This window comes from Symphodus melops (genome assembly GCF_947650265.1).
Source record: "Symphodus melops genome assembly, chromosome: 2".
Lineage (NCBI taxonomy): Eukaryota > Metazoa > Chordata > Actinopteri > Labriformes > Labridae > Symphodus > Symphodus melops.
The window spans coordinates 29,132,606-29,145,521 of record NC_136692.1 but is presented as its reverse complement, the minus strand read 5'-3'; the positions used below and the strand labels follow the sequence as shown (position 1 = coordinate 29,145,521).

At 43.2% G+C, this 12,916-nt stretch overlaps 1 protein-coding gene across 1 annotated transcript in view; it reads right to left on the bottom strand.

Moving 5' to 3' along the window:
- Positions 1–3,573: 3,573 nt before the first annotated feature.
- The window catches only part of LOC306820357 (protein kinase C alpha type-like), a 134,740-nt gene continuing 125,397 nt past the window's right edge, over positions 3,574–12,916 (bottom strand). Inside the window, exon 15 of the mRNA XM_079338176.1 lies at positions 3,574–10,483. Within this exon, the coding sequence (XP_079194302.1) occupies positions 10,319–10,483 (165 nt within the window). The 3' untranslated portion in view covers positions 3,574–10,318. The remainder of the gene's footprint in view (positions 10,484–12,916) is intronic.

Genomic DNA, 12,916 nt, shown 5'->3' with positions numbered 1-12,916 from the left:
CCATGTTCTGTTTGTGTCGGATCACAAACAGGGGGGCGTCATCCGTTTGGCTCGGACTCTGCCTTTCACGTAAACTCTCACTGACCTAAATCTGAACATTTCTCATCCTACTTGATGAGTGTGTTTCTCACACATTACATCATTGTTTGAGTTTCTTTCTTTCTCCACTTCTTTTTGTATTTCTCTCTTCTTTATTTTCAGATTCATTGTCAGGTTTTCTCTCCTGTGTTGTCTGTGAAGTGTATTTTACATGCAACACAATGTAATATGAACAAGAATGTAAAGTGTAATTATGCTGCTGAAACATGTGAGCTGTTGGTGGGACAAATGGTGTTCTTAAAGTTAGAGATTGGTTAAACATCAAAGACAATAAAGGGGTCTATTTATGGGGACATTCTTTAAGATTGTAAAAGAGAAACAGTTTGGTAGTAAAATGAGAATAAACCCTTAGGATATATTAGGAGAGATAAGAGGTCACCTCATGGTGACCTGTATAACCTTTTAAGTCATATGTCCTGAGGAACCACAGGGGGTGCAGGAATGTAGGAGATGCACTAAATGAAGTCGTAAATGTCCTGATGCTTTGACCAACACTGTATAAATATTAGAGTCTTTTCTTTGTTCAGGAGAATCACATTTGGCTGGTGAGTCTCCCAGGTGCCATGGCAAACCTGGACTGAAGCTGTTTCTTGACTTTGTAAATAAATGTCTTACATTACAAACAAGTCAGTGTCAGCGGATTTTTCTTCATCATCTACACATCATCGTCAAAGGAGGAGAAACTACATCTGCTCTACATGTTCGGTTTTTTTTTTTAACACCTTTCAAATCTTTTTTTAAGGGTCCAAATGTAGCTGCAGTATCGGTTAAAAACACGAACGTGGTGGGTGTTGATGTCAAGCCCTGTCGGTGTCCATTAATTATACAGTCTAAAGCCTCATTGATCATGGAATTAGATCGTTTGAAAAAGCAATACCTGTCTCAAACTTTAATGTCACGGAAAATCAAAAGCTTCCTTAAGGGAGAGGAAAAAATTGATTTCCATTTTTATGGTTGATGTAGAGGAAATACCTCTTCCAAATATTGGCGTTTTGTTTTAAACTGTCGATGAAGAAAAATCAGGGTGCGTGGCCAGATTCAAGGTTTGACGTTTCCAATTTATGTGTCCAAAGAATCCTCGAGTGGGCGGCGTCCGCGATCTGGAATTGCGGTCGGACGGCCTTGGAAGTGTGGAAGCATCCACATCCAGATGCTTCATTCTGCAAACTCTAAAAAGGTTTCAAATGATCTGTCTTCTACGCCAGGACTTTATCCCTGTGGTTACTGACCGTCGCTGCGAAGCGAGACAGAAGGTCAAAGAGCCGGCTGACGATCATCCTCCACTTCTGAAGTCACGTTTGATCATGTAGGTTTCTGTGAGATGTCATGTCCATGAAGTGGCAGAATCATCTAGTGTGTGAGTTTGTTGGATTATATAATGAGTTAAAATAGTCCCTTCGTCTGAGGTCTCCCCCTTTTTAAAATCGATAAAGATTTGAAAATCTTACAGTGTGGGGTCAGCTTTACAGATGATGGACTGGTTTGTACTGTAAGTCATTCAACCAGCCTCTTTACACTCTGATGTCATTTTTCATGTGTATCAGGCTGAAGCCATTACACAGCTGTTTTCCTCAAGGCCAGAAAAGCTCCCACAACAAAACAATCTGCTTGTATATGTCGCTGCTTGTTCAGGTTAACAACAGAGGATGAGTATATATATGTGTGTGTGTGTGTGTGTGTGTGTGTGTGTGTGTGTGTATTTGTCTGATTGTGGAGTAGAGGGAGAATGGGAGGAACCAGTGGACTGAAACATATAGGTGCTAAACAAAAGCTTTGACACCAGCTGCTTCCACAGTCATCACACTGCAGGGCGTTTCTCCCATCACATGCATGGACTGAAAACATGTGAAGGCAGGAGCACAACTTCCTGTCTTTGCACATCATGTGTCGGCATTAGAACAACATTACAAGAAAGAATCGTGTTATGAAACAAGGTGAAAACTCATGTGCTCATTAAATACAGCTGACGTGATCTTTGCAGCCTCAGCTCACAGCTGATCAATTACAAAAAATATCGCTAAAGCTGCTTTAACAAATACTTATCTGAAAGGGTCGGGATCATTTTGGGACATTTCCAAAGTTTACATCTCATGTCGGATGCTTTGTGTGTGTGTGTGTGTGTGTGTGTGTGTGTGTGTGTGTGTGTGTGTGTGTGTGGGTCTTACCTCGATTCACAGAGCTGTGAATGACGTCACACCCGAGCTTAATGCGCTCCAGTTCCAAGTGAGATAGATGGGGGGGGGGGGGGGGGGGGGGGGGGACTGGAAGCATGAAATAATACTCAGTAATACATCTAAGATGGCTGACAAAGCAGACTGATGCTGTAATGATGTAATGCTGCCCTTGTGCCACTTGTCTTTGGACATTTGTTTGACCCAAATAATGATAGCTTGCTAAGTAAACATTGGCTCAGCAAAACATCAGTTGTTGCTTTCAAGGGAATCACCAAGTTAGCTCACGACCTAATTTTGAAGAAATGTAGCAGAGATGTTTTCAGTGTGACATTCAGACGAGCTGGATGTGATGATGCGGAGTGATCACTTCTGACAGCAGTGAGTACAACACTGTTGTCTTCCATCAGCAACACCTCTCTGCCTCAGACGTCCATCTAATTAGAAATGGCTTGGAAGCTACACAAACTTGACCCCTATCTCTCCTCCAAGACACACACACACACACACACACACACACACACACAAACACACACACACATCACAAGCTTTGCATTTGCAGTGGATGGAACATTCTGTCACATATGATTATAATGATGTATTGACTTTACTGATAAAATGTATGGAGTACATAGAAGCTTTACCATGAAGGGGATGCAAGGAGAGACTGAGCTTTCTCCCGAAGGGTGAAAAATAAACAAAAAAAAAGTTTTCTGCCACAGCTCTCAAAATCAAGCAGGGAACAACCAAAGTTGAAAAACGGAGCCAAAGTGAAAGTAAAAAAAACAAACTCTGTAGTTCCTCGAGTGTTCCCTGTTTACAGCCTGGTCAAAAAAACAACCCAAAAAAACCCAGTTTGAATCTCTATACTATAGAGATTCAAACTGGGTCTGTTTGTTACCGTGCTGTGCCAAAGAAACAGGAAACAGTCCAAAGTAGGTTTTGGGACGCTGAGCACTGAAACGCAGAACTGCATTGGTGGTTTTTTATTGGTAGAAACAACAAAAAAAAAACAGCCTTAATGGACAGGGACACTTGTGGGTGTGGCTTATTTGACTGACAGGTGGGTAACAAAAAGGCTTAATGACTGCCTTTACTCTGAACCTTTGCCTGTCTATAGATAATGTTAGCTTAGCATAGCATTTACAATCTTGCAAACACCATTGCTGGTCATTCATCAAGAGATCATGAGATCATGGCGCACCTCTCCAAAGTGGTAAATAATCGTACATAAAGCCTAATTACTGTCTAGTGATAAGCTCGAAAAGAGTCAAAAACAAATCACACATGCAGCAGTGTGGACTCGATTTTCCTTTTTTTATTTGCATTATCATACATTAGGTACAAATGACACAATCAATTACAAGGTAAGTAGCTCAGACTCGTTTGAAAGGTTTTTCAGGCTGACGAAGGAAGAGAACAAACAAACACCAATTTGCAAAATACAATATATTCTTTGTTTTACAGTCTACTTGATCTACTGTAAGTCGTTTATGTACAAGGACAGGGCGGCTGAGATTAGAAATGAAATAAGAGGAGAGGGTGAGACTGCGTCGCTGCGTGGAGGGAGGAATAAGGCTTTCCAGTCATTCTGTGCTCCATACGGCCAAAAAGATGGCAGCTCATCTTCGTACTCTTGTTTGACGGTGAACAGGACGAACAATAACCACGAAGAAGATCAAGATTTATCTAAAGCAGATATGTTTCTAAGAGGAGAAACTAAGGAAACTAAAAAAAAACAACAACAGACACCTAATTAATTTAAAAGTAGATCATAAAGTTACTTCATAAATTTTCAGCCATCCAAATTCCATTAAATACACAATAAAAACAAGAAAGGATGTAAACAAAGCAGGACATCAAATACACTTCTTTGCTACGATGGATCGTGTGGGGGGGGGGGACGACAAATCGACGCCAACCAGAAAACTCATCTTCATTCCTGACTTGATGGGATTTAAAGGGTGAGAAGAGGAGGACGCTGTCGATAGGGTGACAGATTGACTTGGCCCAGGCACTGAGGAAGGCGGGGCGAGAGAGGGCACAGAGGGAAGGTTAGCTGCGAACAGGCACAGGGGGTTGGCCTCCAAACAAGCCGCCATCATCCGTCCTTTTATGTAAATAATCTGACGCCCATGAAGCATCTTCCTGTGATATAGTTACAACGCACATGAACAGACTCCGCACGTCATTCAGTCATTAGTAGGCACAGGGAGGTAAAGGTAAAGCCAGCCGCAGGGAGGGAGGAGTTAAGCCCTGTTTAGTTGGTGTGACCTTTGTTTACACGACAACGCCGTCTTAGGTTCACCAAGTGAGCTACTCGCAGAATCTCTGTCGTCGAGTCAACTGGCGATATGCATTTAATGTGAAAACAGCGTCCACGCATGCACGTTCTACCTGCAGTCGTTATTCACCTGCTAGTCACACGCTAGCACAACGATAAACACACGAGTTCCTTTAAAGAAAACGTCGACTAGCATGACTCCCAGTCCTCAATTTCTTGATATTGGGTCACTTGGAGTCGCGGTCTGATCTCATCGTCCGTCCACATTGGTGTGTTCACCGCTCTGTGTGCACATGCGTGTTGTCCGATTACAAACTCACACCGCCACCTACTGGCCTGGCATGTGAACTGCAGCATTCATTGTTGTTTTTGTGGATCTTGCGTGCTCGACGGCTGTTCTCAAAACGTCGTCTGCACATTGAACGAAGACCCCCACACGTAAAAATTATTCAGCTTCACGTGTTTGTGTAAACGTCGCCAGACTTTAAGGATTTCAGGGTATGTCAGCAAAGTGGGCGTTAAACTCAGCTTCACAGACTGAATTAGAGGCCGTTGACGTGATTTCTTGTCACATTCATTCATCGTGAGATGTGCACTAACATGGCGTAAGCACGGCGGGGCGGCGGGGGGATTAAACTCCGCTGGGCTAATTGGACATTGCAGCACATCTTCAGAAAGTGTAGTTAAAGGTACGCGTCGGTTAAAACCAGAGCAAGGACGATAAGGAGGTGTTCAGCATATCTGTTGGGAAAGGCACACGAGGGGGAGAGTAAGTAATGATTGAGTTATTCCCACACGTACTGTGACATCTTCACTGACGAGCGAAGGAGATTGGAGAGTCACCAGAGAGATAGTAAAGGGATCGATCTGGACTATCAGGTCTGCAGTTATGTACAAAGAGGATTTCTCTCACTGATCTGGATGTTAAAACAAACGCTTCAGAGACAGTTCTGCCCGAGGCCACGAGGGCAGTAAAATCACGCAGTGTGCGGCGAGCAGACCGTGCCGCTGGTACACTCATGGCAGCATGCTTCTCTGTATGTTTTGTGGCTTTAGGCAGAACTGAGAGTCCTCCACGTGACTACAGCTAGTGCAACGCTGCTTAGTCGGGTTTCTGGCGTTTTCCAGGTTTGGCACATGCAGAAGGTTTTTTTTTTTTTTACAATAACAGGAAAATACAGCAGGAGGGCGCAGAAACATGAAGACATGATGACACTGTCAGTCAGATATGAGTTCTCTTATGTGATGTATCCCTCGAAAACATTCCTGAATTCCTTGAGCAGAAAGTGGAGGAATCAAAAGACGTCACTGACGAGCAAAACGAAAAAGACACAACATTAAACACACAACGTTAAGATTATAACACGACCCCCTTCACGAGACCCCCGGAGAGCGAGCGATCTGGATTCAGTTTCCCTCCTGACTCCAAACACATAAAACCGAAGACCATGATGGTCACATGTTTAACCTGATGCGTCTACTTCCCCTTCAAAACCCCAACTCACACAGTCCTGATGTCTGCTTTCAGATCGGTTCTCTTCACGTTCCCAGCTGTGGTATGTGACCGTTTACATCAGAAACGTCTGATTATATTTTACTCTTCAAACATTCAGCCCATGAAATTACATGGCGGTATTATTGTTGCAGAATTACTTGCAAACGTAAACACAGGTCTGCAAATATGTGAAAAAGATTATCACCGTAAGATTCCATGTATGCAACACTTTAAAAACGTCGTCATGGAAACGTGTGCTGCAGCCTGTGTGTCAGTTTAAAATGCTGAGATAAGCACAATCATGATCCTAAGAGTGAGGCTGCAAAGAGCAACGCCGGCTAACGATCAAACTCGTTCCGCAGTGCCCCCTGCTGGAGGAGGAAAGCAACAAACAGAAGGGCTAACCTCACATGTCTGTCGTGGTGACTTGGTTTGCCGTTTGTTTACTAATGGCGTGAACATTTTCAGTTTTTGTCGGCTGTTGATGAGAAGGTTGGTACTGACACGATCCTAAAGAACTCAGCCTTTCCAATCCTTTTTTTGTGCAGGAGTTTAATTTGAAAGTAATAAGAAGCCCGTCTCGTCCTGAATAAAGGCGGGCTGGTTCCATGGACGGCAGTAAATACAAGCCTGAGCTACTTATAGAAGCTTCTCTTAATTGGCCATCTGTCTACATGTGAATTATGCAACGCTTCTGCTGTGCAAAAATCAACAGATGTGTAAAAGTGAGGCGTGTGCCCTGCGCTCAGGCTCACAGGCTCGTCTCATGACTAACTCCCCTCAGCTAAACCTGACCGCTCAACTGTCGGCTGAGAAGTCTTTTGTGTCTGCAGATGTGTGTGCACATTCGTAGATACGTTTACACAAGGTAGTTTTGCAACAATAACACCGTCGTAGGATGAAGTGATTCCATACAGCAACATGAGAATCAGGTCAGGACCACGCCTCCACCGCGCCCGCTGTCCCGTGAATTCAAACCTTTCCGACGACTCTTCTATCTTTTTTCACATTCGACATCATGTCATTTAAAATCATCAATCCAATAAAATAAATACATATTTTCATCTATCAGATGCCAGTGAACCCAACTGAAATAAGCGGACCGCTGGTTCGGAAGAAGATGGAAGACGAAAAAAACACAGATTGGAGCTAACTATGGCTGTCGTTCCTAGAAAATGTTCAAAACGGAGGTACACGTTTTCTACACCATTCGACTGACTCTGATACATGTACAAAAAGGTTTTGAGCGTAGTACCACGTTGAGGTTATAACTCTTTGGGGGTATTTTTTTTAAAATGTATTTGCATGCAGCACTCGGCCAATCACGTGCATGAATGATGCCTAGCAACAGCATGCAGCTACACAACGAGGACAGTCAACAGCCGGACGAGCGTCCAATCAACACGAGGATTTTGCAGTCAACATTGAGGATTATGAAGAAAGAACAAAAGATCTGATAAATCCGTCGAAACAATAAGAACACAAACGTTGTCCCAACCGTGACTCCGTCAAAGACATCCAGCTGTTACATCCTTGATCAGTTCTGGGTCACCTTCGTCGTGGTTTTTTTTCTTTTTTTTTTTTTTAAACACATACAAATATTGGTTTATATAATTAATGTAATAAAAGCACATTCAGGTGTTGGTATAAAAACTGGAACTTGCTATACTCTTTTTAAATAACTCATGATTATTTACAAAGGAGTTATGCGCTGATATGAGATACATGAAAATATCCTTTTGATCTAACGGGAAAATAAACTCAAAAGATCACAAAAGAAAAAGAAGGAGAGGAAGAAGAGTCACTTAAAGAAAGATGTTAAAAAACAAAAACAGAATTGTGTTGTTGACATACTGTGAATTTAGGAACGCTCCTTTTGACTCACAACTTCCAAATCAAACATCCGTCCCTGGAGAGCGTGATACTGTCTGCAGCGTAACATTACATGGTTAATACATGATGACGTCTTTCTATAATCATACAAAACAAATAATTCATTGAAATGTCTTTTGTGTGCAGAGACGGATGTGAGGCTTCGCTGAGTCGGGGACAAAGACAGTGTTGAAAAAATGACAAGCTGTAAACGTTTGAGGCTCGAGACATTCTTGCTCTTTTTTTTAACCCTGCGTTTGCGTTCACAAGCGGCGGCATCGTGAGCGTAATCGTTCACATGCTTGGCGTGTTGATGGAGGAAACCTCTAGAGGGCACGCCAGTACGCTATGGCTGTAAGCAACTGCCTGATGTCGGATCCTAACTACAGCCACAGCGACGCTCAGCATTAAGTCCATGCACGCCGCGAGTAACGGTGCGTGCACTTTGAATTCTTAAATTACTTGACACGTGACAGTGACACGTCGTACAGGTGTGCATAACTCTGCCATGTCCACCCCCTCTGCCTCTATACTGCCCCCTGCTGTTGATGCTCATACTGCACTTTGCGTCCAGCTGACTCACCAAACAGCTGCAGGGGAGGTGAGGAAGCCAACGTGCACACACATGCACACACACATAGTTCAGAGCAAGTATGTCTCCTGCCTTACTTTTTTAAATCGTAGAGTAGCTATGAGAATAATTATTCTGCCCACATACTAAACTAACTACTGTGTCCACATGGTGTCCACACAAATATGAACGAGGGAAGTACACAATGTGCAGCTCATCAGGGCTAAAAAATAGATCTGTAAGGGTTCATCTTTAGAAGGAGCTAAAACAGCTGAGCTAAGCTAACGGTTCGGTTAGCGACCATGACTTCTATACCAATGTGTCTCACATCGTAAGGTTACTTTATCATCATTTTAATTAGCTACTGACAGGAAGTTAGGACTGGATAGAATAAGTTGTTACTACCACAGATTGTACACCATCACCTTTGTTTTTGGCTACAGTAGCTAACCTAGCATACGAGTGTTTCTCATGCTGTTTACTGTTGTCATGACGATCCCTCAGGATAATTTTAGACTTTATGCTTCTTGTTCACGTCACTGACAGCTTCCACTTCTCATAAACCTTTATTACAAACAGAATTATGTCTTCAGTTCAGGCTGCTCGTATCATGACTGAAGACGGCCTCCAACCAGTTGGATGGATTTTATCTGCACTGATCAATCATTATAAAAAGTTCCCTCTCTGGTTTGTGCTTCAGTAAAATGTTTTGTTTCCAACTTTCACATCAAAATGTTCTTTTAAATATATATTTTAATGAAAATACTTCAGATGCATAATTTATCAGACCTCAAACAAGCCATGGACCTTTGATTTATTTCTTGTGGACCGTGTTTATGGCGAGCACAGGGCGCCATGCTGGCCAACAGAATATTTATGTTGAACAAAGGAAGACTACAAAGATCCATATTTGGTGGAATAACCTTGACTTTTTTTTTTTACATCTTCCGAGCATTTGGTCATTCTCTCGAACACCGCTGATTGGTTTTGAGGCGGCTGTGCTCAGTGGAAAGAGAAGGTCGGGGGTTTGATCCCCAGCTCCTGCAGCTACCTGCCTGATTTGACCTTCGCTGCTTTGTTGGCGGCATTAATTAATACTGACGGACTCTTCACACACAGTAGCAGCCTCTACCATCAGTGTGTGAACGTGTAGGTGTGACCTGCGGAGTCAAAACGCTTTGAGTCGTCAGAAGACGAGAAAATAAAATTAATCCACCAAATGCAGAATTTTGAATCTTTTATCATTTTAATTTTCTGATCTTTAAAAACTGAACATGAACTTGTTTTTGTTGCAACACTTGTGGTCTGACATATTCTGCATCCCTTCATTTTCTTGACCAGATGTCATTTTTCCACAAATTATTTGATTTGGAAGTTCAGAAGTTTGGAGTCACACATTATTAACAACACGTCTTATTTGCACACAAACTGGAGGTGTGTGCAGACTCCAAAGTTTCTCCTTTCAGATTTGTTTTTTTTTTTTTTGCTTAAAGCCTCGTTTCTTGTTCATGTCATTTACAGGTCGTCTGTGTCAGTGCCTCCAGTTATGTAAACCGTCTTTACAAACAGGACAGGATTATGACAGGAGTATACGCTTCTCATTTAACTCAAGGAAATTAATTCTTGGATTGCCTCGAACTAATCCAGTGTATATTATCTACACTGGAAAATGTCTAATACAGAAGAAAAATGCATGCCCTAGAATTCTGTTAATGAATAAAACATTTACGTAAAGGTTCATTTAACGGGCCTTCATCCAGTTGCGGTTGGCGGTTGGTTTGAGTTGGTGGCAGTGAGGGGGCGGGAGGTTCATCGGAGCGGCCATCTCATACGCTGTTGTTGATGGCCGGGTGTACAAACTGTGGGTTGATGAAGGAGAAGCCCGAGAACTCCGCCTGGTCGATGTTGGCCATGACGAGCTCGTCCGGCGGTGTGAGCTGCGGCTGGGTGCGCGTGAAGAACTTGTCGAAGTTCTCGGCTCCTTTGCCGCACTGCAGAGAGGAGAGAGAGAGAGAGAGAGAGGGAGAGAGAGAGACCAGACGTTTAGAAAGAAGGCACGCCGAGTCACGTGGAGAGAGAGAGAGCGAGGCGGCTGGACAGAACAGACACGACACATCTGAAGCACTCTGCAGAAGTGTGAAGAAGGCATGTGACGAAACCGTGTGATACGGTAACGTACGGACAATTCAAATCGATGTGACAAAAAAAAAATGCATTGCAATAATCCTTTTTAACCAGCAGAGGGAGCTATTTGATTTCGGCTTTTCTCGTTCGACATCAGCAGCCAGAGAAGAGAGGCGTACAGAGACGGCGGAAGCAAGTGAAGATTATGAGCTCCGTCTTGTTTCAGAGCGAGCGTAAAGTAGCAAGGTGAGCATGTAACGGACAAGAGAAACGAATGACACAAATAACACAGCTAACATGATGCACAAGTATTTCATTTATGTTTCTACAAATCCCACTTATTCAGGGTAATCAGACGAGACACGTTCATGACTGCTGATGCTGCCTCATGCTGCCCAAAGGCTAGCAGAAAAATAGAGAACATTTTGCACCTGATCCCCCACTTTTTTTTTTACCGCTGCTATATGCAGCGTCACAGATTACACGCTCTACATCTCATTCACCTGAATCTCAACGCACCCTGGTGAATACCGAGGCAGCTCGGGCACAGCTGGGGAACACACAGTGGTCGTTTCCAGAACACAAGGCTTGATTTTTGTGTATGTGTGGGAAAACGCCGCCAGGAAGCTCTGAAACCCGGAGCGCAGCGTACGCTCTGACCTCATAGCCCGCTCTGACAGAGCTCCTTTATCTCGCCTCGGATGTGATTTGTCCTCTGCGTCTGTGAATGTGACCCCTGCTGTCGAAGCTCCTCGTCTAACAGGAGAATTAAATTATTTCTTCATTAAAAAGCAGCAGCAGCATCAGAAGGTCAAAGACGGGTTAATTAGCGTATTCATGGGAGCGAGCTGAGCTGTCAGTGTCACGCCGCTGACACGCTTTCATGTTTCTGTGTGATAGGTTTAAGAGGACTTAAATCAAACGCATGGAGAGCAGCCTTGTCACACGGCGGATGAGAATCTTTCAGATTACGATCGGAGATGTGAGAGTGCATCTCCCCTCCTCGACTAAAATACAATCCTTACTTGGCACGCGTGACCACATAAGCTTTCAAGATGAAAACAAAAGCTATAGTGTTTTTTTAAATAGCGATATATTATGTGAAATAATTTGCTATTAAAGAGGAAGTGGATTTTTAGGGTCTTAAAACCCTTTTATTAGAGCTGTCTTATCTGCTTTAAGAACGAGTGGCAACCCTGCAAAACGTTCAAATATCAGAGGATGTGAAGATGGACACACGGGTTGTTGTAAGGCAACAGAACATGAAGAGGAGGAGCAAAGACTGAACAGAACTTTGACCTCCTTGATCCTCGCCATGTCTGTTGATTTACATCGCACAGGAAGCTCTCGGTCTAAATAAAAACAAGCGTCATGGAGTCACATCGTTAAACCGACAGGAAGTCTGCAATTTTAAAATCGAGGTTAAAAACTCTGACTGTCCTCCGTAATGTGACCCACGTGAAACTTGGTCGGTACTCAGAACCGAGCCTGAGGGAGAAACTGTGAGTGGACTTGTCTCGTTCTTTCTCTACACGTCCACACACTGACTGTCAGCAAGTAACTAATCCATCCACACCGCCGCAGAAGAAGACGAGGGGCGCCTTCTGTTTTTGCGGCGACCCGGCAGCACTGCGTATTTTTAGGTCATGTTTGTTTACTGACATTTGCATTTGCATCACTTCTTCACTCAGAGCAGGAAAACACACAAATTCCAAGGCTCACACATCCTACACACGGTATGTTTATACTTTAATTATTAGCTATTTTCATGTCTCTACCAAACAATACACACATTAGCAGATCCTGCTGAAGAGCTAACTAACGTTTGTAATGTTCGGGTAGGATTTTTTAAAAACCATTCCAGCAGAAAAAGCAATCACTGTAAGAGCTCACAACATGAATACAAGCTGTTTCATCTCCTTCCAAGCTCATCACATTTACATTGATGTATTTGTTTGCAGTGACTCTGCAGCTGCCACTCGAGGCGACGAGCATCCTTTTAGGTTAAGATCGGCCTTTTCGTGCCTCCGTACTCATTTTGTTTAAGGGGGAAGAAACAAGACGGTTTATTTCGCTAATCTATTCATAGTGTTCATATTTAATCCTGCTTCAAAATGCACACGCACGGATTTGGCCAACAACCTTCCTTTTCCATTTTCTATCAACCTGGCCTTTTTTTTAGAAGATGTATTTTTTGGGGGCTTTTGATGCTTTTATTGTGGAGACAGGACGTTGGATAGCATCTGTGAGGATGACGTGCGGGAAAGGAGCCACAGGTCCGATGTCTTGTTTTTAAAGCT